Raw genomic sequence first — 27,606 nt, forward strand, 5'->3', positions numbered from 1 at the left:
AATTCGGCTTTTAAGCTTTTAATTTTAAGCTCAAATTAAGCTGCCAAAGTTCTGATTAGAGATCCTCACTACAGCAGCTTTGCCCTTAAGAAAAATATAACCCTCACTCATGTTTCCATCATTGCAAGTACTGGGTCATTACAAAGTTCAGTGTACTTTAAAAGGCAGGCTGCCGAAGTTAATGAGAATCCAAGCTGCAGATATGGCAGATTGCGCCGCGGTTTTCGTTGGAATCTCCACTTGGTTGCTAGCGTCAGGTCAGCAACGCCCTAGGGCAAAGGGGGTTGGGGATGGGGTCAGGGACACTGGCTACACAGTAAGGGGAAGCTATTTGTGTGGCCTGTTTACAGGTTACTCGGTTTCAAACTGAGCCAGCCTTTCTCCCGGTCTCCGGCGAACCTCTGCCCTGAGGTCACACAGACGCCTCGGTGGCTCTCTGGAGCCAGTATGGCAGCCTCCCGCAGGGCCGGACTCAGGAATTTCGCCCGCAGGGACTAACACCACGTGGACACACTGACTCCCGCTTCACTCCACTTTCAGCACCGGGAAGGGCGGTCCCAAACGACGCTCCAGGCAACGCCTCCGCTTCCGGCCAATGAGGAACAGGGGTCGCGTCGGGGCCTTAGCTCATTGGGTCTCTCTGGTTCCGCCTGCGGCGAACGCAAAGCTCCCGGCCGGCTACTAAAGTGTCAGGCACTGAATCGGGGAGCCCGGTTTTTGTGCACTCGCGGTGGTTCACCCGCCGTTTCTTTGGCTCTCGTTCTTCTAGTCTTGTGTCTTTTTCAGGCCCGTCGTACCAGTTGTCTAGTTTTATCTTCCTCGCCTTCTTTCTCTTTCCCTCCCGCGCAGCTCAGGATGCAGGAAAAAGACGCCTCCCCGTACGGTTTCCAGCCTCGCTTCCAACATTTCGCCACGCAGGCCATCCATGTGGGCCAGGAACCCGAGCAATGGACCTCCCATGCTGTGGTGCCCCCCATTTCACTGTCCACCACGTTCAAGCAAGAGGCTCCCGGCCATCACTCGGTGAGCTGGGTCTGGCTGGGGAGGTGGGTGGATGGGGGTCAAGGGTTGGGCGGGAAATGAGAGATGGCTTATACATAAAAAGGCATGTAAATAATTTATAAGATGGCTTATACAAATTAAAAAAAATATTGTGTGTAGCCACTTTGCGTCCCCAAAAGATGTTTACTACACCTGTAATCTTCCTTGCATTAAATCTTTGTATTTGATGGTCAAGTGATCACATTTCTTTTAATAAGCAGGACTGGAAGGAACAGTATGTCCAACTTGCCATGTAGATTTAAACTGAAATTCATGTAATTTTGGGAAATTTGCAGTTCAAAACTGAGGGTCATAACTTTGTTGAATTACTTTCAGCAGCAGAAATTATAAAGACATACTAGGGAGTCAACCAAAAAAAAAAAAAAAAACAACTCGGGATCTGATAACTCACCTAGAATCAAGATGATGCCCAATGGCTGTATTGTTATTAATAGTTATTGAGTACTTGCTATGGGCTAGATACAGACTTACACATAGTATATCATATGTATTTCAAGTATGCTCTGGGATAATTCTCACAACAGCCCTAGTGTGAACTAGGTATTCATTTTTCTCAGGAAGAAACAGATTTAAGAGTGTTAAGTAACTATTGCCTAAGGCCACATGGCTAGTAAGTGGTGGAGCTAGGATTCCAACTCTGCTCTAGAACCCTGCTTTTAGACATTAGGCTACACTCTGCTCTACTCCAATAATACTAGTAATAATCTAACCCATTGCATCATTTATGCAGTGAGGCTTAGTGATTAAGAGCACAAATCACCTGGTCAGAGGAGCTAGGTTTGAATTCTAACACCACTTCTTCTGATCTGGGTGACCTTGAGCAAGTTGCTTAACCTATCCTAGCCTCAGGTTGATCCTGAGTAAATGGGTTAATAATAGTGTTTACCACATGAATTGTTGATACATATGTTAAGCTTTATCGTACATTATAATTGTTCAGTAGGTGGGTATTTCACGGTGTTCACATTCACACTTTCCCCAGGTCAGAGGGCAGGACAGGTATTACACAAGTTTTATACAGAAGGAACTGACCCAGAGTTAGAGATAATGACTTAGAAGGCTCTGAAGGAGGATTCTTTTTGTTACTCCCTTTTGATAACACATTGATGGGATCTTGAAGTATTTAAAATTGCTGAGCTTTTAAGGAAATAGATTAAATAAACCTTGTTAGGTCCAAAGCCTTGATTATATTTCAAAAACCTCTTTATTGTGTTATGTTATATAAATCTAGAAAAATTATTTTAAACCTAACTCTTTGTTTTGTGAGGTAGAATTCTTTTCAAAAAAACCTTTTTTTTTTTTTTTTTAAGTTTATTTATTTTTGAGAGAGAGAGAAGAGTGTGAGAAGCAGGCTCCAGGCCTGGAGCTGTCAGCACAGAGCCCAAAGGAGGGCTCAAACCCAGGAACTGTGAGATCATGATCTGAGGCGAAGTTGGACACTTAACCTACTGAGCCCCTGTGAGATAGAATTCTAAGGGCATTTCTACAGTTGGTTTAGGATACTTCTAGCTACTGTATTTTGGAATCAAAACGTGTTATACAATCTGTTTTCCAAGCATGCAGTCTGTTGCTGATGTAGGATTTTGTGAATATGTGGCTGCCCAATCTTGAGCTCTTGGTACAAAATTAACCATCTAACTAGATATTAATAATTAAGTATTTTCAGAGAGCCAGCAGGGATGGTAAAATCCAGGTAAAATCCTGTTAATACCTTTAAAAACTCAGTTGAGAGCGCTAAAGACAATCTGAGGAGCTGAATGAGAAGCATCTATTTCTCCTGTTCCATTTGGAAAGCCATAGAATGGGTGAGAGGGTGGGAATTTGCCACTGAGATATACTTCTTCTTCCCTCCCCCCCGCAAAAAAAGTTAAATATCTGCAGTGAATAATTATGGAAACATGGGGTGCCTTTCTGTGGCAGTGGCCACATGAATCCAAACATTTTTTTGTCTGGGGAGTACAGCTGCAGGTGACATCAAGGAGGTGATGGGAGGGAGGGTGGAGGATATCTTGGGACCCTATAAAATAGGTCAACTCAGTTTGTCAAAAACAAGGAAACAGACAAAGCAACAGAACTTAAAAAATATATATATATGTATATATTATTAATACCTGGGCTCCCAAATCAGAAACAATGTGTTTTGTCATGTGGTATATGAGGCATGGGGAGAAAATTATATTTTTAGTCAGTGTTTACATCCTGGGTTTGAATACTGGCTCTGATGTTCTCCATGGTCTTTGGCTTCACTTTTGTAAAAGCAGAGCACGAGGATTAAATGAAATGACTAGGTGAACATAGCTAGTATGGTGCATGTAAAAGGAGCGAATTAAAAAAATTGTGTGTAGCCACTTTGCCAAGAATTACTCTCCATATTTTCGAGTTGCTCTGGAGAGCCAAGATCTGAACTTTGAGCATTTGGGGGATCTGTTGATAGTTTCTTGTAGGTTGCTAAACAGGACTTGTACCACTGATTTCTTAGAAAATGAAATATAGGGTAGAAGTAAGTTTAGTCTGTTTGCTCTGGTGATTCCCTTTTCCTGATGCCCCCAGGTGAACGGGTAAAGGTGAGTCTAACATAGTAATACTACTACTAATAAAAAACCACTTTTCTAGTAGTTAGCATGTGCCAGTCACCATGGAGCAAATGTATTATACATTACATAGTTTTATCATCACAACAGTTTTACGAATTATTTTTCTGTGTTTGATTCCCATTTTATAGGTACTGAGCTCACTCTAGGAAACGTTAAGTAACTTACCTATTGGGCATACAGCTCATAAGCAGCAGATACCTAATTCTAATCACACTGGCTGCAGCCACAGTATTGTTCCTGTTTAATGGCAAGACATGTCATAACTAAATAATAGAAATTCATTATGGTAGGATGAACCTGTAGTTGTGGAGGTGGCTGTGTTAGGACACTGATAACTAAACGTAGATCTCTTAGGATTAACTCTCATTTCTTTTCTTCAGGGTTTTGAATATAGTCGTTCTGGAAACCCCACCAGGAATTGCTTGGAAAAAGCAGTGGCAGCACTAGATGGGGCCAAGTACAGTAAGTGATTTCCATTTCAAAGTTTGTGAAGCCTAGAACCCAGTCTTCTCTGTGTAGACAAAATCATAGAGACACAGAATTTTAAATTGGAAAGAAGTAGGGATTAGCTACTTAAAAACTTTTATTTTACTAAGACATTGAATTTTTTTGTCTAAGTTCCCACAGATGGCGTGATATGCGTATGTGTAATTATTAGGTAAAAATAAATACGATAAGAGGCAAAATGGCAGAATTTGCCATCTAGTATTTGTGTAAATACACTCTCCATCTGGAGCTGTCAGTGTAAATAGATAAATATTAACTGAGTTTTATAACACTGCCTCTGAGAATATAAACTTTCTTATACTCTGGTTCAGTCACCTGATAATGCTTGAGAATAACATCGGGGAACATTTACAATACCCAGGTACCCTTGACCCAGGACCCAGGTGACCTCAGAGATGAGGGATTAACTCCTTGAATCTTTTTTTTTTCATGAGAGGAGTGGATTACCGTTAAATCATCTTTGTACTTTTTATATAAATGTTACTAAATGAGGGCAGAATAGTGAATAGAAAATAAGAGTCTTCTGAGTTTTCTCATTGCAAGAGTGTAGGGGTTAGAAATCTTAATAAGAGCTGTTGGGATTTTTTGGGGGCATTTCCTTTTGTTTTGGATGAGGGGAGGTTTTTTTATTATTAATTTTTTAAATTTACATCCAGGTTAGCTAGCGTATAGTGCAATAATTTCAGGAGTAGATTCCAGTGATTAATCCCCAGTGTATAACAGCCAGTGGTCATTCCGAGTCTCTTCCTTAATGCCCCTTACCCATTTAGCCCATCTCCCCCACCCACAAACCCTCCAGCAACCCTTAGTTTTGTCCTGTGTATTTAAAAGTCTTATGGTTGTCCCCCTCCCTGTTTTTATAGTATTTTTGCTCCCCTTCCCTATGTTCATCTGTTTTGTATCTTAAATTCCACATATGAGTGAAGTCATATGATACTTGTTTTTCTCTGACTTATTTCGCTTAGCATAGTATACCCTAGTTCCATCCATGTTGTTGCAAATGGCGAGATTTCGTTCTTTTTGATCACCAAGTAGTATTCTATTCTCTCTCTCTCTCTCTCTCTCTCTCTCTCTATATATATATATACCACATCTTCTTTATCCATTCATCAGTTGATGGACATTTGGGCTCTTTCCATACTTTGGCTATTGTTGATAGTGCTGCTATAAACATTGAGGTGCATGTGCCCCTTCGAAACAACACTCCTATATCTTTTGGTTAAATACCTAGTGCAATTGCTGGGGTGTAGAGTAGTTCTACTTTTGATTTTTTGAGGAACCTCCAGACTGTTTTCCAGAGTGGCTGCACTAGTTAGCATTAGGGGAGTTCTTTTTAAACACTAAACTTGTACTATAATTTAGTACTGTATGGGGAACATTATTTCCTCCTGTGAGAGGTATAAAGGCTGAGTATTTATATATGTTTTGCCAACAAGTTTTTCAAGTGGGATATAGAAAACATGGTTGTTTTTAACTGGGCTTAAAGTTTAGCCTTCTATATGAATTCATTGCTGGATCACAGGTCTGCTGAGAAGAGAACTGTAATCCCAACCTAAACACTTCTGAGAAGATTTTATAATAATTACATTTTTCAAGTTATTGAATTATCCTTTCTACCATATAGTGATTTTTATCATCACAGTGATGTATTGACATTTTGTCAGGATATTTTCTTTTACAGTGTTTAATGTATACAATGCCAGGTTTTGTTTTTAAGTTGTTTTCATTATTTTTGTTCTATATGAGATTTCAGGATCATATTTGTTTAAAAGAGATTCCACATTAAAAAATCTTCAAAAACTCATATTTTTAGAATTTACCAGATACATCTCAAGTCTGATTTTGAGATATCCATATAGTTAATGAGTGATCCTATCTTAGCTCTGTTCTTCAGGCTTGAAATTTTTTTAGAGTTATTTTTAAACTGTAACTTAATTGGCAATTGGCCTTTAATCTCAGAATTTTGTAAAGAATTATTTCTTTGAAATGTTTAAATTTTATAATGAAAGCAGAATTATACATTTTGATGTTAAAGATATTTTATCTTTGGGGCACCTCGGTGGCTCAATTGGCTAAGCATCCAGTGCTTGATTTCGGCTCAGGTCCTCATCTCATGGTTTGTGGGATGGAGCCCTGACTTGGACTCTGGTTCCATGCTGACAGTGTGGAACCTGCTTGGGATTCTCTTTCTCTGCCCTTCTCTCTGTCTCTCTTTCTCTCTCTCTCCGTCTCTCTCAAAAGAAATAAATAAACTTAAAAAAAAAAAAAGATACTTTATCCTAAGCAGCAAGGGAATTTGGCAATTTTATTAACTGGAGGACTTCTGGTGACTCAGTAGTAATGGCTGTCCTTAACAGCAGAGAGAGGTACATAAAGTAAAGCAAGTAAATACTCTAGGTGTTTTTCAACTTTTAGGTTTAACTTTTTGGCTTACTCTAACTTGGCTTTTATTTTAGGTTTGGCCTTTGCTTCAGGTTTAGCAGCCACTGTGACTATTACCCATCTCTTAAAAGCAGGAGACCAAATTATTTGTATGGATGATGTATATGGAGGTAGGTGACCTCTCTCATTCATGTTGTGTCAACTGATATGTTAAAGACAATAAAGTAGGTCCAGAATTATATGAACAATGTTACCAGGCTTATTGATTATTTATTATCTTTTAAAGGTGTGAGGGATACCTCCATGCTGGCCCAGACCTGGTAAAGGAAGAGTGTAAACATTTAGGATCCATGCTCTGGAACTGCTTATAAGAGAGATTGCTTAATAATAATTTTATTTAAACTGCTAGAATGAGGATGTTGGACCTGATTTACCTTCTACATATATTCTACTACAGAGAAGATAGTGTTTAAAGAGAGAGTATTCTAGTGTTATTTAGAATTTTTACCTGTAATGAGAATGAGCTATAACCCAGGTCACTCTCAAGAGTTTACCTCTACCCACCCCTGTATCCCTGCCACACACTTAACCTTTTAAGAATCTATCGATGGGGCGCCTGGGTGGCGCAGTCGGTTAAGCGTCCGACTTCAGCCAGGTCACGATCTCGCGGTCCGTGAGTTCGAGCCCCGCGTCAGGCTCTGGGCTGATGGCTCGGAGCCTGGAGCCTGTTTCCGATTCTGTGTCTGCCTCTCTCTCTGCCCCTCCCCTGTTCATGCTCTGTCTCTCTCTGTCCCAAAAATAAATAAAAACGTTGAAAAAAAAATTTAAAAAAAAAAAAAAAAAAAAAAAAAAAAAAAAAAAGAATCTATCGAAAACTATGGGCCCCTTTCCCCCCAAAAAGTGTAGTTAAGATTACACCCAATGTTTATCATTTTAAGTTTAGGGTCAAGAAGTCTTACCTCTTGAAGTCCATCATGGATCCAAATTTAAGAACTTCAAATTTTAAACAATTTCAATGCGAGTAACTTAAAAATAAATAAATAAATGCAAGTTATTTAAAGTGGTGGACAGGAAGGTAAAGGAGACAGGTTGCCCTGTAAGCAAGACTGATTTTGTGTTCAAAACAATAGCAAAAATGTTGTAAATATATATATATATTCCACATGCTTCCAGATAATTAAAATGAAACTTCTAGAATATTATTTTATCTATCTCCTATTAACAAAAAGTTAAATCTTACTTTTAGTAATCATTTAACCCTCCTAGAAATTTGCCAACTGCTTGGTATTTATGGTTGTTCCCTATGATAGTTTGTTGAATAGAAATTATAAAAATAGCAAACCCTTAGTTGCTTTTATAATGCATTATAAAAACCTCATGGCACACTTAGGTATAAAATCTTGAAAATTGCTGTTAATTTTTAACAATTCTTTACATTCTTTTTCCATCTTACATTACTTACGGTTGGTCTTTATAACATCAAAGTTCAGTATATCTTTGGTCATAGAGTATTTTTTTTTTTTTGCTTGACTAGCAATAATATAAATTTTTTGTTTAATTTGCATATGTAAAAATCAAATCCAGAACAGTGTTTATGAAAGAAATTATTCTAGGTTGAATGACTTCTCTCTTTCACTGTAAAACTATAAGCTAGTAGTTTGATTTTTTTGCCTCATTTATCATTAAAGCTTTTAGAACCACATAACAAAAAGATTGAGAAAGTACAAAGAATAATAACCTGTTTTTTTCTATTATCAAAGCATAATCAGACTGAAAATTTATTTTGAATGTTTTACTGACAGTGGTTCAGTCATTTTAAATGTGATTACTACGAAAAAATTGTTAAAAAGATACTGATGCATGCATGCCACTTAATGTTTGAAGAGCAGAGATTGTATGTTTTCAGAAATATTTTCTGCTTCACTTCGTGTTCTTGGTGCAGATATCAAGTGTGTTTAACTTGACCCTTTAACTCTTAGTTTAAAATCCAAGCCTTATCTTCTTTATTATACAAGATAGCTAAATTATTTGACCAAAGTAGAATTGTTGATTTTGTTTTTATTGGTGATTGACACTTCCTTATATTTTTAAAGTATTTATACCTATAAGGAATAAACATTTCTCAGTACAGTGTCCTTTCCATTTTGTCTGATTCTCTTCTGCCTCAGGTACAAACAGGTACTTCAGGCAGGTGGCAGCTGAATTTGGATTAAAGATTTCTTTTGTTGATTGTTCCAAAACCAAGTTGCTAGAGGCAGCCATTACACCCGAAACCAAGGTAACTTAGTTAGTTTTCAGTTTTGTCTGTTTTCTGTGTGATGTTGTGTTTTTATAATTTTGTTTACTAGAGGACATAATTTAAATTTGCACAACAAATTTTATTAGAAGCCATTGGAAACCATCAACAAGATTAAGATAGGTCTGGCTTCTCGTGATATTCAGGAACATGAATTCCATAGCAGGGTTCAAGTTCTAACTCTGTATCATAGTTGGTGTATTATCAGGGGCAAATTATTTAAGCAAAGTCTCAATTTCTTCATTTCCAAAATGGGGATAATTGCACCTGCTTTATAGAAAGGTGGTTGTGTAAAGTAGATGAAGTAAGGCTTATGAAATGCTTAGGATTGTATCTAACACATAAAAACTGTTAAAAAGATTTGTTAGCAAAAGCATATAATTCTGTACTGCATTATCAAGCTGGTACTGGTAACAGTCATCACAGAGATTGGATTGCAGAAAAGGAAGCTTGCCAGACCCAAACCCTCAGCATACTGGATTTTTAAGAATTCTAAGTGATACTTCAGCAAAATAATAGTTACAAGTAGAGAATAGGCCACAAACAATCTTCAGCCTCCGTCCTGGGAATCTTGTATGCCACCGGAAGGTGTTTTGTGCCTGAGTGAATGGCATATGTGATATTCTTTCTTGGGGCCTCATTTAAATTCTGCACGGGTAAAAGAAGGACCAGTGTCTTTTATAAGTCAGCCTTTTCCAACTTTTTGCTAATGATTAAAAGGTTTCAATTGTATCTAAGATTATGTTGTGGTGAATGCTAAAAAACGAAAACCTTTTCTCACACAAATTATTACTTTGAAGATTAACACAGGGGTGAGCTTTGAGTGATTAAGGTTTGTTTTCAAAGGAACTTGTTTTTTATCTTGCTTAGGAGAAAAGATACTTATTAAAATAGCTGGTCTGAGTCTTTCTAAGGGAGGAAAGCAAATTGTGAGTATGTTAATTCTTGTCAACAGAACTTTATGTAGTGGCTCTTTACTGACTTGAATTAATACATTTTCCCCCCTGAAATATCTGCCTCGTCATATGAAGTAGATTTTTCAAGTCCCTGTAAAATCAACTTGGTATTTATTTACTTATTTTTATTTTAACTAATTTTTTATTGTGAATGGGAGTAATAAATTCTTACCCAAAGTATTTTTTTATTTTTAAAATAATTCAATTCTTATAGAATATGCATTAACTCCCTTATCTTTTCCATGGTAAAACTCTTGAGTCAGAAGAATACTGAACTAGATATCTTGCTCGTTTACATAGTAATAAAGAATCATTAACCCCTTTAAAAAGAAAGCTATAGGTAATGTCATTTAATGCAATGGCATCTTGTTTAATAAACAGAATTCTTTTCTTTGGTCTTTTCAATCACTATCAAGCATCTACTATTCAGTTCCTGAATTGCCCTAAGTTTTGGGGTATGATACTGTCTCTTAAATGAGCTGTGAGCAGGTTTTCTGTTGTGTGTAACTTCTCTCCTTTACTTTAAAACCCATGCTGTTCAAGTTCTGGATACTTATTTTACAGTTTCTAATGCATATGGCACTTTTTAAGTTAATATTTAGAATATGTTTGATAGCTTAGGGGTAGTTCTCCTTAATGAAAATTCTAGGCTGTAATAATCTTAGTGTTCTGTGTTATTTACCTTTGAGAACAAAATTCCTAGACACTGAACTATGTCTTTGAAATTCATCCTCTTTATAATGGAAAGTAATTACAATAATTAACTTGAGCACTTTTCTGCTTCTATGTAACATGATCTCATTTGATCTTTATAACAGCTCCATAAGATAAATATTATCAACCCCATTGTACAAATGTAAAATTTGAGGAATATGGAGGGTAAGTTACTTAGCTATGACTTTTCAGGAATTAATGGGGCCTAGGATTCAGATTCAAACCTTGCAACTTCATCACCCACACTCTTCCACTGTAGTCTGCCAGATGGTTACAATATATGAGATGTATGTTTGTGCAGTGGATTGTTATAAACTATTGTCATTTATTGAATTGTTTTAGCTTGTTTGGATTGAAACCCCCACAAACCCTAACTTGAAGATGATTGACATTGAAGCCTGTGCACATACCGTCCATAAACATGGCGACATAATTTTGGTTGTGGATAACACTTTCATGTCGGCGTATTTCCAGGTAAATGAAAATAAATTTTTTGGCATTATTAGTAGACCACACAGATACCTGTAACTAGGTAAAGGAAAGACTTGCTTCCATTAAAATCATTATCAAACTCATGGAATATAATCATAGTTCTTGATTACACAAAAAATTAAAATTGGACCCTTCTAGGGATGCCTGGGTGGCTCAGTCGGTTGAGCGTCCGACTTCGTCCCAGGTCATGATCTCATGGTTCGTGAGTTTGAGCCCCGTGTCGGAGTCTGTCCTGACAGCTCAGAGCCGGGAGCCTGCTTTGGATTCTGTGTCTCCCTCTCTCTGCTCCTCCCCTGCCCACACTCTGTCTCTCTCTCAAAAATGAAGATTAAAAAAAAATTTTTTTAATTGGACCCTTCTGCCATTAGTTAATATCTTTTGAAACCGAGGTTAATATGTAGTATGGGACTTTGTGTGTTTTAAATGTCTTAAAGCTTTTAAGTTCTCTTAGGATGTGTAAACTCTCTGAAGAGCTGACCTTATGTGATTTTATCTGTCAGTGCTTTATAAATAGTAGGGACTTCAATGTTTATGTGCTGGTTACAAGTCAGTTATATTATTTTTTATATACATGGTGTGACTGAAAAACAGATATGTTATATATTTAATGTATGTATTATGTGTTTATTTTTTAATATATTATTAAAATATATAATTAAATCTTAAGATATATAATTTAATGTATATTTAAATGTACTACTATATATATATATATATAATGCATTATATATATAAAACCTGGCTAACCTTCCAAATAAATGGAAAACACAGGCTATGCTCCATGACATCTCAGTGTATGTCACACGTATTATTTCTCCACTTTCCTCCTTTCTAGTTTCTCTTCTTTCAGTGCCTCAGTGTCCAGCTCTTTATAGCTTTACCTTATTTATATTATGAATTTCTTTATTTTTTTAAATTAAATTTTTTTTTTTTTGGAGAGAGGGAGAGTATGTGTACGTACACACATGAGCAAGTGAGGGGCAGAGAGAGAGGGAGAGAGAACCCCAAGGAGGCCCTACACCCAGCACTGAGCCTGACTTAGGGTTTAATCTCATGAACTATGAGATCATGACCTGAGCCAAAATCAAGAGTTAGACACTTAACTGACTGAGCCAGCCAGGCATCCCAGCAGTGCACCTTTTAAGCTATCTCTTTTCCTACCCCACCCCCCTCAAGCCCTCCCATTCACCCTCCATTCCTTTTCTTTTTCTTCCTACTTTTTTCCATATTCTTCTTTCTGTTTTGCTCCTTTTGGTAGATCATCTAGGGATCTCCTTACAATTGACTAGTTGTCTGCCCTTTTCCCACATGTTCTCTCTCTTTCCTTGGAGTAGCCCAATCTGTTTCCTTTCCTTATTAGGAGCTTACCTTCTCCTTGCTCTTTCCTTCCTGCTTGTACCTTATGCTCATTCTTAAAGCACTTCCTGCAGAGTTTCTGAAAGCCCAGCTCATTTTCTCCTACTCTTAAATTAGGCAGATGTTTATAGCCAATTGTTTATACTTGCCCCCTTTTTTTCTGGGTCCCTGAAGTTGGCGCAGGCTGCTGCCTTCATGACTGCCTTCAAGACTGGCCGATTTCCTGGGAGTTTATATAAACCTGTTCTTCACCTTCTTCTGTTTTAGTGAGAAGGCACTACCATATTTTCTTTTCTTTTCCTCAAACATGTTTCCTGGCTACATTGATTGGATAGCTTCATGGGCCACCTACATTTGGCTCACGATATATCTTTAGCTTCTTCTTGTATCAGGTAAAACAGTTTGTTTCCAAGTGAAAAGCTCCTGGAGTTCTCTATTTGTCCCAGGGGATTTTCACTCTTGGATTCTTTATCCCAACTTCTTACCCCATATACTACTTACACTAGGCCAGTTAACACAGCATAGCATTGCTCTAGCTGAGTCACATTAAGTCCTGTATATTCCCATGGAGACTACATGAATTGTTTTAGCCTGGGCCTGCCTAGATTACTCATCACGCCTGGCCCTTTTTTTCGCTATTACTGTCACTAAAATAGGTCCAGTCTTTCTACCTTTCTGAAGCCCGCATCACATTTCCTCATGCCAGGGACTGCAGTTTGCTCCATTTCAACCTGGATTCATTCCAGTTGAGTTAATCAGAATCATGTTGTCCATAAAGAACTGCATGTATTAATTCCATAAATCAAATCTTCTGAAGAGGTCCTCTCATTATTTTACCCTCCTGAAAACTGGATACATTCTCCTTCTTCCCTACTTTTTGTCTTCTGGATCTTCTATAAATGTCACAAAAGGCAAAATGGACATACCAGCATAAAGTTTCAGTGTTTCAGGATAGAACCTCTAGATTCATGTAGTCGGGGTGTGAGTGCCAGCTCTCCAGCTTTTTAATCTGAGTGATCTATTTTGTTTTTCTTAGTCCTTTTTTCTCATCTGTACAATTAGAATCTTAAGGTACTGATTTTATTGAGTCGGGTAAAATATTTTGTACTGTGCTTCCCTGGGATAGGTAAAGTATTAACATGGTTCTTAGCACATATTAAGCTCAACAGGTGTTAGTTATTGGTCTTCCTTTTCTTTTGACCAGAGTTTACAGAATGTTAGCATTGGAAGAGACCATCATCTAGTTTGACTCCATCACTTTGAAGATGAGCAAGCACCTATGTAGAGAGTGCTTTGAGTAATACCAGATTTAAAATATCCTGTTTTTGAAATAACTCAAATGAAAAAGCCCTATAGCCTCCTTATAGTAACACCTTCCAAAGACTAAACAACTGGTGAGGTTAATTAATACACACACACACACACACACACACACACGCACGCGCGCGCCCACACTTTCTTTTACAGAAAATGTAAATGTGAATAGGCTCCTGGCTGGCTGAGTCAGTAGAGCATGTGACTCTTGATGTCAGGGTTGTGAGCTCAAGCCCCACAGTGGGCATAGAGCTTACTTTAAAAAAAAAAAAAAAAAAGAGAATGTATAAATGGAAAGATGCTGATAATATATTGTTTAGTGAATAAGTTGATTATAACTTTAACTCTCACTATAAACAAAGACATTTTAAGACTAAAGGATTGATTTGCAGGAAAGTTGGGTGAGGGAAAACAATCCAAACAACTTTCTTACTAAGTGACTTTACACTTGGCACAACTGGTACAATAAAAGAGTAATTAAGAGTCAAGGTCATGACACATCAAGTGAATAATTACAGCATACATTATAAGGTTTTAATGATCAAAGATCTAAGCATATTAGTTTTATTTATTTATTTATTAAAAAAAAATTTTTTTTTTTCAACGTTTATTTATTTTTGGGACAGAGAGAGACAGAGCATGAATGGGGGAGGGGCAGAGAGAGAGGGAGACACAGAATCAGAAACAGGCTCCAGGCTCTGGGCCATCAGCCCAGAGCCTGACGCGGGGCTCGAACTCCCGGACCGCGAGATCGTGACCTGGCTGAAGTCGGACGCTTAACTGACTGCGCCACCCAGGCGCCCCTAAGCATATTAGTTTTATACTCACTTGATGAAACAGTTGCTGAATGTTTATGTCAACTACTTTTGTGTTTACTGAGTCATAAAATGCCAACATCTCTGCATTGTAAATTTAGTAATACACTTAGGGCCAGCTAGCAACTGCTCTAAAGAAACAAGTTCAGGAGACCAGTTGACCTGAGTTTATCTGCTATTTCCAGAAAATTTGTACTTTTTGGATTGAATACTGGGTCCAATACTTTGTATTTTTATTTGGTGGGGGGGAGAAAGGGAAAAGATAGCATCAGAGATCATGGAAAATTTTAAGATGCATGTGTTTTTGAAAAGTTAGACTAGGAATGAAATTTACAATAGCAAATAAACATGTAATGAAGCATATTTTCAAGTGCTTTACCATTGAAAATGAAAATCTTTTGTTCCTTTCAGCGGCCTTTGGCTCTGGGAGCTGATATTTGTATGTATTCAGCAACAAAATACATGAATGGTAAGATATACATAGTCTACACTTTGAGTGTTCCTTTCCATGGATACATGATAATACCATAGGGTTTGATATTTTGATATTTTTTTCTTCTATTATTCTGGTTTTCTCTGTGACTCATGTAGAAAGTAAAAAATTTATACTTTGGTTAAATATGGGATTCCATTTTATAGCAGACAAAACTATGCTCATGACTTATGAACAGAGGATTGAAATTTACTAAAAAAAAGTTACATTTTTATCCTACTGACAGCTTAAAAAGAAACATTTAATTTTTATATGATTTTTATTTTATTATTATAGGTATAGCTTTTGGAACTATCAAATTGAAAACAGTTTATTTAAACTTATTCTATCATTTTCCAAAAGAGTTTTTTCAAGTGAAAGTCATATTTTAGAAATTCCAGAATGAAGAATAGATGTGCATTGTTTTTAACTTGAAGGTTTTTGTTTTGTTTTAGGCCACAGTGATGTTGTAATGGGCTTAGTGTCTCTTAATTCTGAGAGCCTCCACGATAGGCTCCGCTTCTTACAAAATTGTAAGTACTGAAAAGTCCAGAATTCCCCTTAACCCCTCAGAGGGACTACATTTGATAATTTGTATTTCCACTAAATGTTGAGAAGTGATAGCTTTCTACTAAATTAGGAAGAAATGAGATGTGGGGGAGAAAGATTCTGAGTTTTAAAGGAAGTAGAAAAATTGGGATATAAAAATATAGTTAGATCATAGCAGGGCTTTATAACATGACTCAAGGGATCAATTTTGTTATTTTTCAAATCCATGTTAATTTTGACTGTAATTGGGTAAAGCCCACATGAATTTTTCATTTTCAAACTTACTAGATTTGTTTTTAAATAAAGTCTTTGGAATAATGGCTTTCTTATACTATACCTTTTATATCTAGAATGGTGGTTAATTTTAAATATCACTTAATATGTGAACTTATATATTTTCAACAGATGTCTAAACACCATGTCCTGTTTAGATAGTTTAGTTATCTCAAGTATAGGTAAGGGTTTATTTGAAGACACTTCGTTAACCATTGCAATTTGACAGATAAGAGAGAAACATAATTAGGAATAAAAATGCCTCCCTAGGAAGTAAGTATTAAAGTAAAACAAGGAAGCACCAAGGAGGAAAAGCAAAACTTATTGCTTGATAAATTCCTTTCATTTATATAAAGTAGAGGCGAGGTATGTACCCTGGAGGCATATTAACTCCTAGGCTGCTTTAGACAAAAGCTAAATAGAATGCTAGAAGAACATTCAGTAACAATAGGAGTTGAACTGCTATTTTTCTCTACTTTTTCAAAGAAATGTGAGGTTAAACTATGTGCACTATGTCATTTAATCAAAACCATAGGATTATTTACTTCATATTTGAAAAGTTCATATTGTATTCATGTGTAGTTTGTAGGATATTCATTTCCCCTCTCATTTTAAAGCCCGTTTCTGGGCCACCTGGGTGGCTCAGTCAGCTAAACATCCAACTTCAGCTCAGGTCATGATCTCATGGTCTGTGGGTTCAAGTTCCATGTTGGGCTCTGTGCTCATAGCTCAGAGTCTGGAGCCTGCTTCAGATTCTGTGTCTCCCTTTCTCTCTGCCTCTCCCCCACTCATGCTCTGTCTCTCTCCAACTCTTAGAAATGAATAAATGTTTAAGAAAAAATTAAAAAGCCCATTTCTTTGAGCATAATTTTTTTTTAATGTTTATTTTTTTTTTGCAAGAAAGAGCATGAGGAGGGGAGGGGCAGAGAGACAGGGAGACATAGAATCCAAAGCAGGCTCCAGGCTCAGAGCTGTCAGCACAGAGCCTGACACGGGGCTTGAGCTCACAAATGGTGAGATCATGATCTGAGCCGATGTTGGACACTTAACCAACAGAGCCACCCTGGCGCTCCTCTTTAAGCATAATTTATACTTCATTCTCATGCTTCTGATTGGATATATTAATTCCCTCCGAGAAGTCAAACATTGGCCTTTGTAGCTGGCTTCTGAGAGTCACAATGATGAAAAAGAGTGAGAGAATCTTCTGGGTCCCTCCCACCTTTCAGACTAACCCAGAATATGTTCATTTTCCAGCTCTTGGAGCAGTTCCATCTCCTGTTGACTGTTACCTCTGCAATCGAGGTCTGAAGACTCTACAGGTCCGAATGGAGAAGCATTTCGAAAATGGGATGGCAGTTGCTCGGTTTCTGGAATCTAATCCTAGGGTAGAAAAGGTTATTTATCCTGGTACGTTAATGAGACTCCTAGGGTTTCATGGGCAGGCTCTGTGGTGGGTCTGGTGGCGAAGAAGATCAACCTGATCTGTGGCCTTGTGTTGCATATAGTCTAGTGGCTGCTTGGATGTTAGGAAATTGATTTTATGTGTTAGATGTTCCTGTGATGGCCTTTAGCTTGGAAGTTTGTGTTTATTCCAAGATTACACCATTTTACTTTCCAGTTGATTTGCTTATAGTCTTGTCAGTCAACTATTTTGCATTAGCTCTAACTTTTATCTGATTTAGGTTGGGACTTGATATTCGTCAAATTCAGACTTGTTACTTACATACCAAAATTCCCCCAAAGCTCTCTTTTTGAATTTTTTCACCTCTGGCAACATCTAGAATGCTCATGTGGAGTTAGCAGACTTCTGTATTACTCTTTGAATTTATTTTATTTAAATTGTGGTGGTCTTAAGTAAATAGTTATTTTAAACCCTTTGAGGTATTTGCCATATAGTCTGGGTGGACAGGAGAATTAAGCCTGATCCCTGCCCTCAAGGAGCTTAGGTAAGCCAAGACAGAACTACATATGTACCCTAGGTAAAGAGCTGTTGACTGGTGTATATTTTAAATGGAAGGAGGGAGAAAAGTTTTGGGCTGTGTCTTGAAGAATGGGTAGCACTTGTTAGAAGGGCATGAACAGGCGTTCAGACTCATTCAGTGAATGCTTATCAGTTGCCAACTACGGACCAAGCTTTGTACTAGGAACTGGGATCCAGTTATTAACAAAAGAAATGGATTTCTCCACACGGAGCTAGTCTGGTGGATAAGACAGATATTAAGCAAGAAATAAAGAATGATATAAGTAACAGAGTGGCTGGGGTAATCAGTGTAAAGAAGGCCAATGTAGCTCCAGCATGGAGAGGGTAGAAAAGATACGTCAAAATGAAGCCAGAGACATAGAGACAGGGGCCAGAACAAGTCGTCAGATGTGACCATGGCATGAAGCTCATTATTAGGCTTATTTGCAGTTTGCTTTGGCCAACAGTGATTTTTTTTTTTTTTTGTTCTGAAATTACATGTTTGACTATAAATAAGACTTATTATGCCTCATGATTATAGGACTGCCCTCTCATCCCCAGCATGAGCTGGCAAAGCGTCAGTGCACAGGCTGTCCAGGGATGATCACCTTTTATATTAAGGGCACTCTTCAACATGCTGAGACTTTTCTCAAGAACCTAAAGGTAAACTTTCAAAAGAGGTATTTAAATCATAGAGGTAGGGGCTCCTGGGTGGCTCAGTTGGTTGAGTGTCTGACTCTTGATTTTGGCTCAGGTCATGATCTTATGGTTAGTGGTATCGAGCCCCGCATTGGGCTTTGCACTGGCGGTGTGGAGTCTGCTTGGGATTCTCTCTCTCTCTCTCTCTCTCTCTCTCTCTCTCTCTCTCTCCCCCTCTCTCCCTCTTCCTCTCCCTCTCCCTCTCCCTCCCTCTCTCTCTCTCTCTCTCTCTACTCGCCCGCTTGCACATGCATGCTCTCTCATTCTCTCAAAATAAATAAACATTTAAAAGTAAATAAGTCATAGAGATAAATTACAGCAGTTCATTATCTGTCATTTCCACCCAACTCGGATTAATGTTTTTGTACCTGCAAATCACACCCACAAACCTCCTTATCATGAAATGCATTGGGTTGGAAAATGACTTTGGCTCAGTAGCAGACATCTGAATATGTTTATTTACTTAACTCTCGAGTCATAGCCATGAACTCGAGAGAGACAGAATGTTCTGATGCATTGGTTTTTCAAATTTATTTTAAAAATTCACTTTTAAAAATTCACTTTCAAGTGAAATAGTACATGAAACTTCAAATTAATGTGTGGTCAGGGCACTGCACAAAGGATATCCTGAAATCCAGCCTACGAAGGGCTTTCTAAACCCTGTGCCTCCTGGCTGCGTCTGCCTGTGGTGAAGGAAGGGAGGCCTTTGTCTAATTTTCATGGTAGCAGGGGGCTCTCAGGGGCCCTGGGAGAGAGGTCTATGTAACTACATACACTGGGCTTACAGAGCTCATGCAGGAGACTCTGAGTTTTAAATACTGCAAGTCAATGAATAGGCTGCTGCCAGATTAGTCAAAGCCTACTGGTAACTAACAGTTGTACTAAAAGCAGAAAGATAGCATATATTTAATTAAATACGGTTATGAGAGTAATTTTAAAATATTTGTAAAATTCTGTGACACTATAACACTAAATACAAAAACAGGTTTTTTTCCCTTCTACTCCAGGAGGCAGTTAAATGGATGTATTAATTTAGTAAGTGATACATACTAACAAGTAAATGTATGTAACTTGGTAGACATATAGAGGTTTTATTTAAGAGTAACCACAGAACTAGGTCTCAAATGCAATAATTCTGAGGTTTTAGGGCTCATGTTAATTATTACTTAAGTATAGGACCAAATTAGGAAGGTATGGGAGATTCACTTTCCTCAACTTCTAATGTTTTATAAGTTTGCACATAATATGTCTAATGGGTGAAATCAGTGTTACGGATTTTATTTTCATTTTTTTCTCTGGGTTTCTTGCCCGACTGGTGTTTTCTTCATAATCCCCATTTTTTCACCATCTGTCCAGGGCCAGTCTATTAAAAACATTTAGTTTTGTATTTTTATTTTAGTGAAAGATCTAAATGAATGTTTTCTTTGCCATAGTTATTTACTCTGGCTGAGAGCTTGGGAGGATACGAAAGTCTTGCTGAGCTTCCGTGAGTATATTTCTGTTTTCTCCATGTTTTAACTTTGATGTCAGCTTTAACAATTGTTTAGAAAAAGAGTGTGGTAAAATCAGGAATAATTCAACATATTGAACAATAAGGGGTGCCTGGGTGGCTCAGTTAATTAAGCATCCGACTACAGCTCAGGTCATGATGTCACAGTTCGTGGGTTCGAGCCCCATGTCGGTCTCTGTGCTGACAGCTCAGATCCTGCAGCTTGTTTTGGATTCTGTGTCTCCCTCTCTTCCTCTCTTCTGCTTGTGTGCGTGCTCTGTCTCAAAAATAAATAAACAGTAAAAAAATTTTTTTAAAAAAGATCCTGAACAATAAGAACAGCATCTTGGTATCTAATCAGAATGGACTCTTAACCCAATAGAATGGAGACCCTGATAAAATCTCAGTGAGCTATATGTATCCCCGCCCGCGCCCAATGTTGCTTCCTTCCCCCTTCAGCCTGAAGGCGATTCCAGGGGACTTGTATCTTAGGACCTCTGAGCTCTGACTGTTCTATCCCACTCCACTCTAGAAGGGAGGTTGGAGACTTTGTATTGGAAGGGCTGATTTCAGGGGCGCCTGGGTGGCTCAGTCAGTTAAGTATCTGACTCTTGTTTTCAGCTGGGATCATGATCTCATGGTTCATGGGATTGAGCCCCATGTCAGACTCTGCACTGACAGTACAGAACCCGCTTGGGATTCTCTCTTCCTCTCCTTCTTCCCCTCACTCTCTCCCTCTCTCTCTCAAAATAAATAAACTTTAAAAAAAAGAATATATTTTAAAAACAAAGGGCAGATTTCAAATCTTCTTGAAATGTTGAAATGGGGACTGTGTCTCTGATAAAGTACCTCCATGCCCTCGATGGTCAGAGGAGGGCCCTACTAGATACTATTATTTTCTGTTCCTCTGGATAAACCCTGAATGACTTCCTGTTATTTGCAAGACAGACCCCAAATTTAACTTGGTGTTCTTGATCCAGTCAATTCATCTTAATTTTATCAAAGCACGAGAGGATGTTAGAATGTGCAGCCTGAGATCCATCAGTCCAACAACTTATTTTATAGACAAGGAAACAAAGATTCAGCAAGTTTTGCTGATTACTCCTAACATGGGAAAATGTTAGCAACTTCACTCTTGAAACTTCCCATGGAAACAGTGAGAGGAGGTAAAAGCAGCCTGGATCTGGGTTTGAGACTTGCCCCACCAATTACTTCACCTCTAAGCTTTCAGTGTTTTTCATCCATAAAATGTGATTGATAATTAAAATAATAATTGCCATTTATTGATTACCTGTCCCTCCTAGCCTTCCTGAGCTGTGTCCTGAGTTTATTATGTGTCACTCTGCCCACAGATTGTAATTATTGCAGTGGTAATTCACCATCATTACCTAATAGTTATCAAGTGTACTAAAATGTCCCTGGTATGTTTCTGTGTTTCAATTTTCATAAACATTTCTGGAATAACAATGTTCTGGAAGCACTGTGTTGAGGAGTGTCAGGGATTGCCAAAATTTAGGCACATTTGCTGCCCTGCCCTCTCACAGTAAGTAGTTTACAGTTTCTGGGAAGAGTCAGGCAGTTTCACAGAAAGTTAAAAAAAAAATCTATGATGCCCAAATAATTGTTCAAATAATTAAGATAACAAAAATAGGTTTTTGTGAGTCTTCAAGAAGATGCCTGCTAGTAAGTCTGGATGCACAAGAGGGCACACTCCGCATATGAAATTGGGTTATTTTTCATAGTAAAGAACTGTGTATTACTTTAGGTCTCTCTTAAAAATAGAGCCCTCTTGATTTATTTGGGGATTTGGTTTAAAGTTGCTTGGCCCTCAGATATTCCAGCTACGCCATAACCTCAATGCCTGCCAGTGGACGAGTGAATTTAGGTCAGGGCTTGTCTGTTCTATCCCCCTCCGTCTGTGACTCCCAATCACTGCAATGACTACAGCATTGCAAAAAGGGAGGGAGGAAGCGAAGCCAATGTGCACAGCCTTGGTCTGCCAGCCTGTCAACACATATTCACTCCATGGCCTCAGAAAAGTTACCGATGCTCTCTTAATCTCTCCTGTCCTGAGTTGTGAAATGTAGATAGCACTGTACTCAGCTCTTAGGGTTGTTATGGAAATATGGGGAAAAAATATCCCAAACCCAATGCCTTGATTCATAGCAGGTGCCCCATAAATGTCACCTATTACCAGGAATTACTATTTTTTATTAGGCATCTAATACACTCCATACTTGTACATTTACACTTGTAAATGCTTTATATGTGTTTCTTCTATTAATGACTGTGCCAAACTTTGAAATAGGTGTTATATCCAATGTGTATTCATTTTTTAAAAATGAGTTAATGCACACAAATAACCTCATAGAGTACCTGCCTTATGGTAAGCATATAATAAGTGATAGCTATTACTATTTTAGATAAGGACATCGATGCTGAGGACAAGTAACTTTTACAAGCCCACTCAGCCAGTGTGTGGAGGGACTGATTCATGCATAGGTCTGTTGGTCTCAGAGGCCTAAGTTCTTATTTTTATGTGTATACTCTCTTTTAAGGAATTAAAAGCCTGAAAAGTCAACATTTTAAGAAGGGTGTTTGCATGTAGACCTTCAGTAGAGTGATAAAAGAAGATACTCATTTACGTTGACCACGTCTGAGATTTTCTATCCATGGATCTGAAGTGAGACAGGACAAAGCAACTAAGGCATTGATTTTGCGGGTAGAAGCATTTTTTTGCAGGGAAAAGATGAGTATTGGTGACAGCGTATGTATGTAGGGCTCAGCAAGGCTACAATCTCCTCCATGATGCCTCCACCCACAGGTTTCTCCCTCCTCTAAATTCTGGCAATCCTTACTGTCCATACTTGTTTGGCATTTGCTGCAGACTGTTCTGTTCCATGAATTGTCATCATCTTTAGCTTCTGCTTTGTTATCTAGAGTGGAGAAAATATCTCCTTTTTTTGGTTTCCCAATTCTTATTATAGTGCCTGACCTTTAGGTAGGTGCTTTACCTTTATACATGTTGATGATGATGGGTTGCTAGGTAGTTTTGAAAATCCTTCCAAGCCTCTACATTCATAGGATATGTGCTGGAATTCCTAATGCTCACTGCTGGCCACTGCTGGTGTTCCTGGGTTGACTTTCCCTGATCAGCCTCATAAGGTGCCATTCTGGATTAATCCATTGATTCAGAGGGAATTAATTCTGGCTGGCTCTCAGTCCAGTGGACCCTCCATCAGTCTAGCTGCTTGGTCATGGGATTTATGACTTGGCCAAAGCCTCATTCAGGCAGGTGTTAAAACGCATACACTGGAGGCTGTTTTTCCCTCCTGCATGGGAGTGCTTGATTGGCACCTTCAGTGTCTGGATTGAGAACACTGATGGTGTAAAAACAATAAAAGATCTTCGTTTTCACTTAATGACTAGAAAAGATAATTTTCACAAATTTTTTTTTTTTTGCCTGTGAAAAACTATAGACATATGAAGAATTTGGCATCTAGAGTAGAAAAAAGTGGAAGATAATTGTAATTTGTTAATAAGATACCATATAGTGATCTAAAATTTGCTTATTCTTTCTTTTAGGGCAATCATGACCCATGCATCAGTGCCTAAGAGCGACAGAGATGCCCTTGGAATTAGTGACACACTGATTCGCCTCTCTGTGGGCTTAGAGGATAAAAAAGACATACTTGAAGATCTAGATCAAGCTTTGAAGGCAGCAGTAAGTTTATTTTGGGGTGTTTGTGTGCCTCATCTTGGAGGGGGTGGTAACTGTTTTCTAGAGTGGCCTCACTGTAAACTCTAAAGGTTTCTTCTCTTCCTGCAATAGACAGGGAACTCAGTAGAAGGGCAGATGTTAAAAATGGTAGTATTCAGGGCGCCTGGGTGGCTCAGTTGGTTAGGCGACCGACTTTGGCTCAGGTCATGATCTCACGGTTCACAGGTTCCAGTCCCGCATCGGGTTCTGTACTGACAGCTCAGAGCCTGGAGCCTGCTTTGGATTCTGTGTCTCCCTATCTCTCAGTCTCTTCCCCACTAGCGCTCTGTCTTTCTCTCTCTCTCTCAAAATTAAAATAAACATTAAAAAATTAAAAAAAAAATGGTAGTATTCAGAAAAGAGTCCTTAGAAGAAGTGAAGTCTCTGCCTGTGGGTCTAATAACATTTTTCTTGTGCACTTTTAATACAGCACCCTCCAAATGCAGGTCATAACTAGCATTCCAGGACTGCTAGTAGAAGTTGCTTCCTGAGAAGGTCAACTCTGCGTAATCAAATGGACAATTAAAGAGCCTTTGCAGGATTTTCAAGTGAAAATTTTAAGGCACCTCATTACCTTTCACAGCTCTAACCTTACAGGGATCATCCTTGTTAAAAACAGTTTCCTCTTTCTCTTGTTGTAATTGACAGGTCAATTCTGTTATTCTCTTTTTGATAATTTTGGTATGCATTTCCCTCTGAAGGAGGTGAGATTTGTGCTGCTTTTTGGGATTGTGATCTTTTTTTCATAGCTTAAGGTTTATATTGATCATGTTTACAATATAGTGATAATTCATTTTTGATGTTTTTCTGAAGAATTTAAATTATTAAATGAATGTTCTTAAATCAAGTGTGATATTTGCATATTGTTGAAAACAGCACTTAAAGCAATGGTTTACACTTAATTACCATAAGCCAAAAATCAAATACTTGAGAAGCCTACTGTGAAATTCTGCTGATTTAACGTTGTCCTTACTATTTAAAAAAATAAATAAATCTAATTATCAAATGCATCCTATTGTGATATTCCTATATTATGTGGCATTAACTTGGATTCCTGGGCCCTTTTAATCCTCAGCATTAAAGGTCTCAGCCACTTACAGTAATTTTTGTAAATTCAGTTGTGTAACTGTCATGTCCAAATCTTAGTGTTTGCAGATTCGTTATAGATTCTAGCAGGGGAGGTCAAAAGCCACTTTTATAGAGAGACATACTATTTATATTTTTATCTGTAATGGTAAATTTACTGAGTCTAAACAAATGCTTAAAAAAGAATCTTCTAGAGGGGCGCCTGGGTGGCTCAGTTGGTTAAGGGGCCGACTTCGGCTCAGGTCATGATCTCGCGGTCCGTGAGTTCGAGCCCCGCGTCGGGCTCTGTGCTGACAGCTCAGAGCCTGGAGCTTGTTTCAGATTCTGTGTCTCCCTCTCTCTGACCCTCCCCCATTCATGCTCTGTCTCTGTCTGAAAAATAAATAAATATTAAAAAAAAAACAAAAAAAGAATCTTCTAGAATTAAGTGCATTGTCAGCAAGTAATTGTCAAGAAGCCATAAATCAAATAATTAGATGTTTTAAATTGCTTTTATATTAAAGGCTTTTAGTCATTTGTCTGCTCTTGGCCATTTGTTTCACCTTAAAAAAGCATATTGTTGAACTTGATTAATAATGCCAGGTAGGCAGCAAATACACAAGAATACATATTATATATTGTGCATATTCTGAATTACATGATAAGAGTCTGGAAATTCTGAGTCTGTAGGCAGCAGCATTTTGAGGCAGGTCCTATCTTAGTACCTTAGGGCTGTGGAAATCACAACAACCACCCAAATCAGAAAAGCAAGGACTATTCATACTAAGCGTACAAGGGAGTCAGGTACTGTCACGTGTGTTTTGACAGAGACTCAAAGGCAAGCAGAGCATAAAGAATTGTAGAAATTTAGGGGGTACCTGGGTGGCTCAATCGGTTAAGCATCTGACTTGATTTCGGCTTAGATCATGATCTCACAGTTTATGAGTTCAAGCCCCTCACTGGGCACTGCCCTGCCAGCACGGAGCTTGGGATTTTCTTTCTTTCCCTCTCTCTCTGCCTCTCCCCTGTTCATGTTCTCTCTCTCTCTTTCTCTCTTAGCCTCCCTCTTTCAAAATAAATAAATAAACTTAAAAAAAAAAAAGAATTGTAGAATTTTAGAGGTGCCTGGATCGCTCTGTCGGTTAAGTGTGTATCCAACCCTTGGTCTCAGCTCAGGTCTTGATCTCAGGGTTGTGGGTTTAAACCCCATGTTGGGCTCTGTGCTAGGCATGAAGCTTACTTAACAACAAAAAAGAATTGTAGAAAATTTAGTATCTGTTGATGTGGATGAGAAACTAAGATTTCCATATTTAAAACTGTCAGAAGGGCCCCCTGGGTGACTCAGTCGGTTGAGCATCTGACTCTATTTCAGCTCAAGTCGTAATCCCAGGGTCGTGGGGTTGGGTTCTGCACTGAGCATGGAGTCTGCTTGAGATTCTCTCTCTCCTGCCCCCGTCCCCCACTTACTTACTCTTTTTAAAATATATTTTTAAAAAAGCAGGGGCACCTGGGTGGCTCATTTGGTTAAGCATCTGACTTTGGCTCAGGTCATGATCTGGTGGTTCATGAGTTCGAGTCCTGCATCGGGCCCTGTGCTGACAGCTCAGAACCTGGAGCCTGTTTCAGATTCTGTGTGTCTCTCTCTGCCCCTACCCCAATCACACTCAGTCTCTCAAAAATGAATAGACACTAAAAAAATTTTTTTAAAACTCAGAAGACTTTTAAATGGAAAACATTAAACCACTGTCAGAAATGTTAAAAAAAAAAAGCTGAAAAATTATGGCTGACAGGAGTGGAAAAGCTTTATAGTGTGAAAAAGTGAAGGTTTCAGTATGCCGTGGTTAGTGGCTGTTGGCATGGGGAAGCTGCAGGCAACCTAATTTGAAGTGGGATGTCCAATGCCATTGGTTAGGGGTGCATATGTGGTTTTTTAGGTTTGGTCTTCAGTTGAAAACACAAACTTAGGGGAGCTGTCACTTTGTCACTTACTAATCAAGTGCTGGCCATTTGGGGATGATTGTTACAAAAGTTAATATTTAGCTTCCTGGATTGTCACTAGAGATAGCAGGTCTGACTTCTAGCTGGCTGGCTTCCTCAGTTGTTTGTTGTTTGTAGATAAAGGGTTTGGTTTTCTGCAGAGATTGCTGCAGATTGTAGGTCAAAGTTCCATGTTTGTATAAGGTCTATCCATGGTCCATTTGTGTATTCAGTCTCTCAGAGCTTCTCGTGAGCAGTAACTACCCTTGTATTAGGGTTCTCTAGAGGAACAGAACAGAGAGAGAAAGAGAGTAAGAGATTAATTTTAAGTAATTGGCTAATGTTACTTGGGCTGGCCAGTCTGAAATCTGTGGGTCCAGCTAGAGATTCATTAAGAGTTGTTGCTGTCTTGAGTCCAGAATCTGCAGTCTCAGACAGGGTTTCTGTGTTGCAGGCTTGAGGCTTAGTTTTATGTTAAATTCTTTGCTTTTGACTGATTGGGTGAAGGCCCCCAACATAGAGACTGGTCTCCTTTACTCAAAATCTACTAATTTAATGCTAATCACATCTAAAAGTTATCTTCCCAATAACATCTAAACTGGTATTTGACCAAACAGTGGGCACCATAAGCATAGCCAAGTTGACGCATGATTAACCATCACAAACATGTCCTAGTCACTGTTCCTTACTTACTGCCTGAGAAGTCACCATTATGTTTATTAGGGTTTATGAGGTTTATCTACAACTTTTGGTTGTCTGCAAGCATATCTTTCTCCATTAATATAGTTTACACAGAGGCAGTGACTTAGTATTTAAACACTGCACCCTCCACCTTCCAGCCCCTTCGTAATACATCTGGTCTTGTAAGAAGGAA

General features: G+C 38.4%; 1 protein-coding gene across 1 annotated transcript; it reads left to right on the plus strand.

Annotated features, from left to right (window-relative positions):
* Positions 1 to 657: 657 nt before the first annotated feature.
* CTH (cystathionine gamma-lyase) lies at positions 658 to 24,700 on the plus strand. The gene is made up of 12 exons (XM_043575260.1): positions 658 to 1,023; positions 4,037 to 4,118; positions 6,620 to 6,715; positions 8,714 to 8,823; positions 10,854 to 10,985; positions 14,900 to 14,957; positions 15,416 to 15,493; positions 17,037 to 17,189; positions 18,284 to 18,405; positions 19,875 to 19,927; positions 23,516 to 23,654; positions 24,121 to 24,700. Exons 1-12 carry the CDS (start codon positions 856 to 858, stop codon positions 24,145 to 24,147), a joined length of 1,218 nt encoding a protein of 405 aa, XP_043431195.1. The 5' UTR covers positions 658 to 855; the 3' UTR covers positions 24,148 to 24,700.
* The last annotated feature ends 2,906 nt before the right edge of the window (positions 24,701 to 27,606 follow it).

This window comes from Prionailurus bengalensis, chromosome C1 (assembly GCF_016509475.1).
Source record: "Prionailurus bengalensis isolate Pbe53 chromosome C1, Fcat_Pben_1.1_paternal_pri, whole genome shotgun sequence".
Taxonomy (NCBI): domain Eukaryota; kingdom Metazoa; phylum Chordata; class Mammalia; order Carnivora; family Felidae; genus Prionailurus; species Prionailurus bengalensis.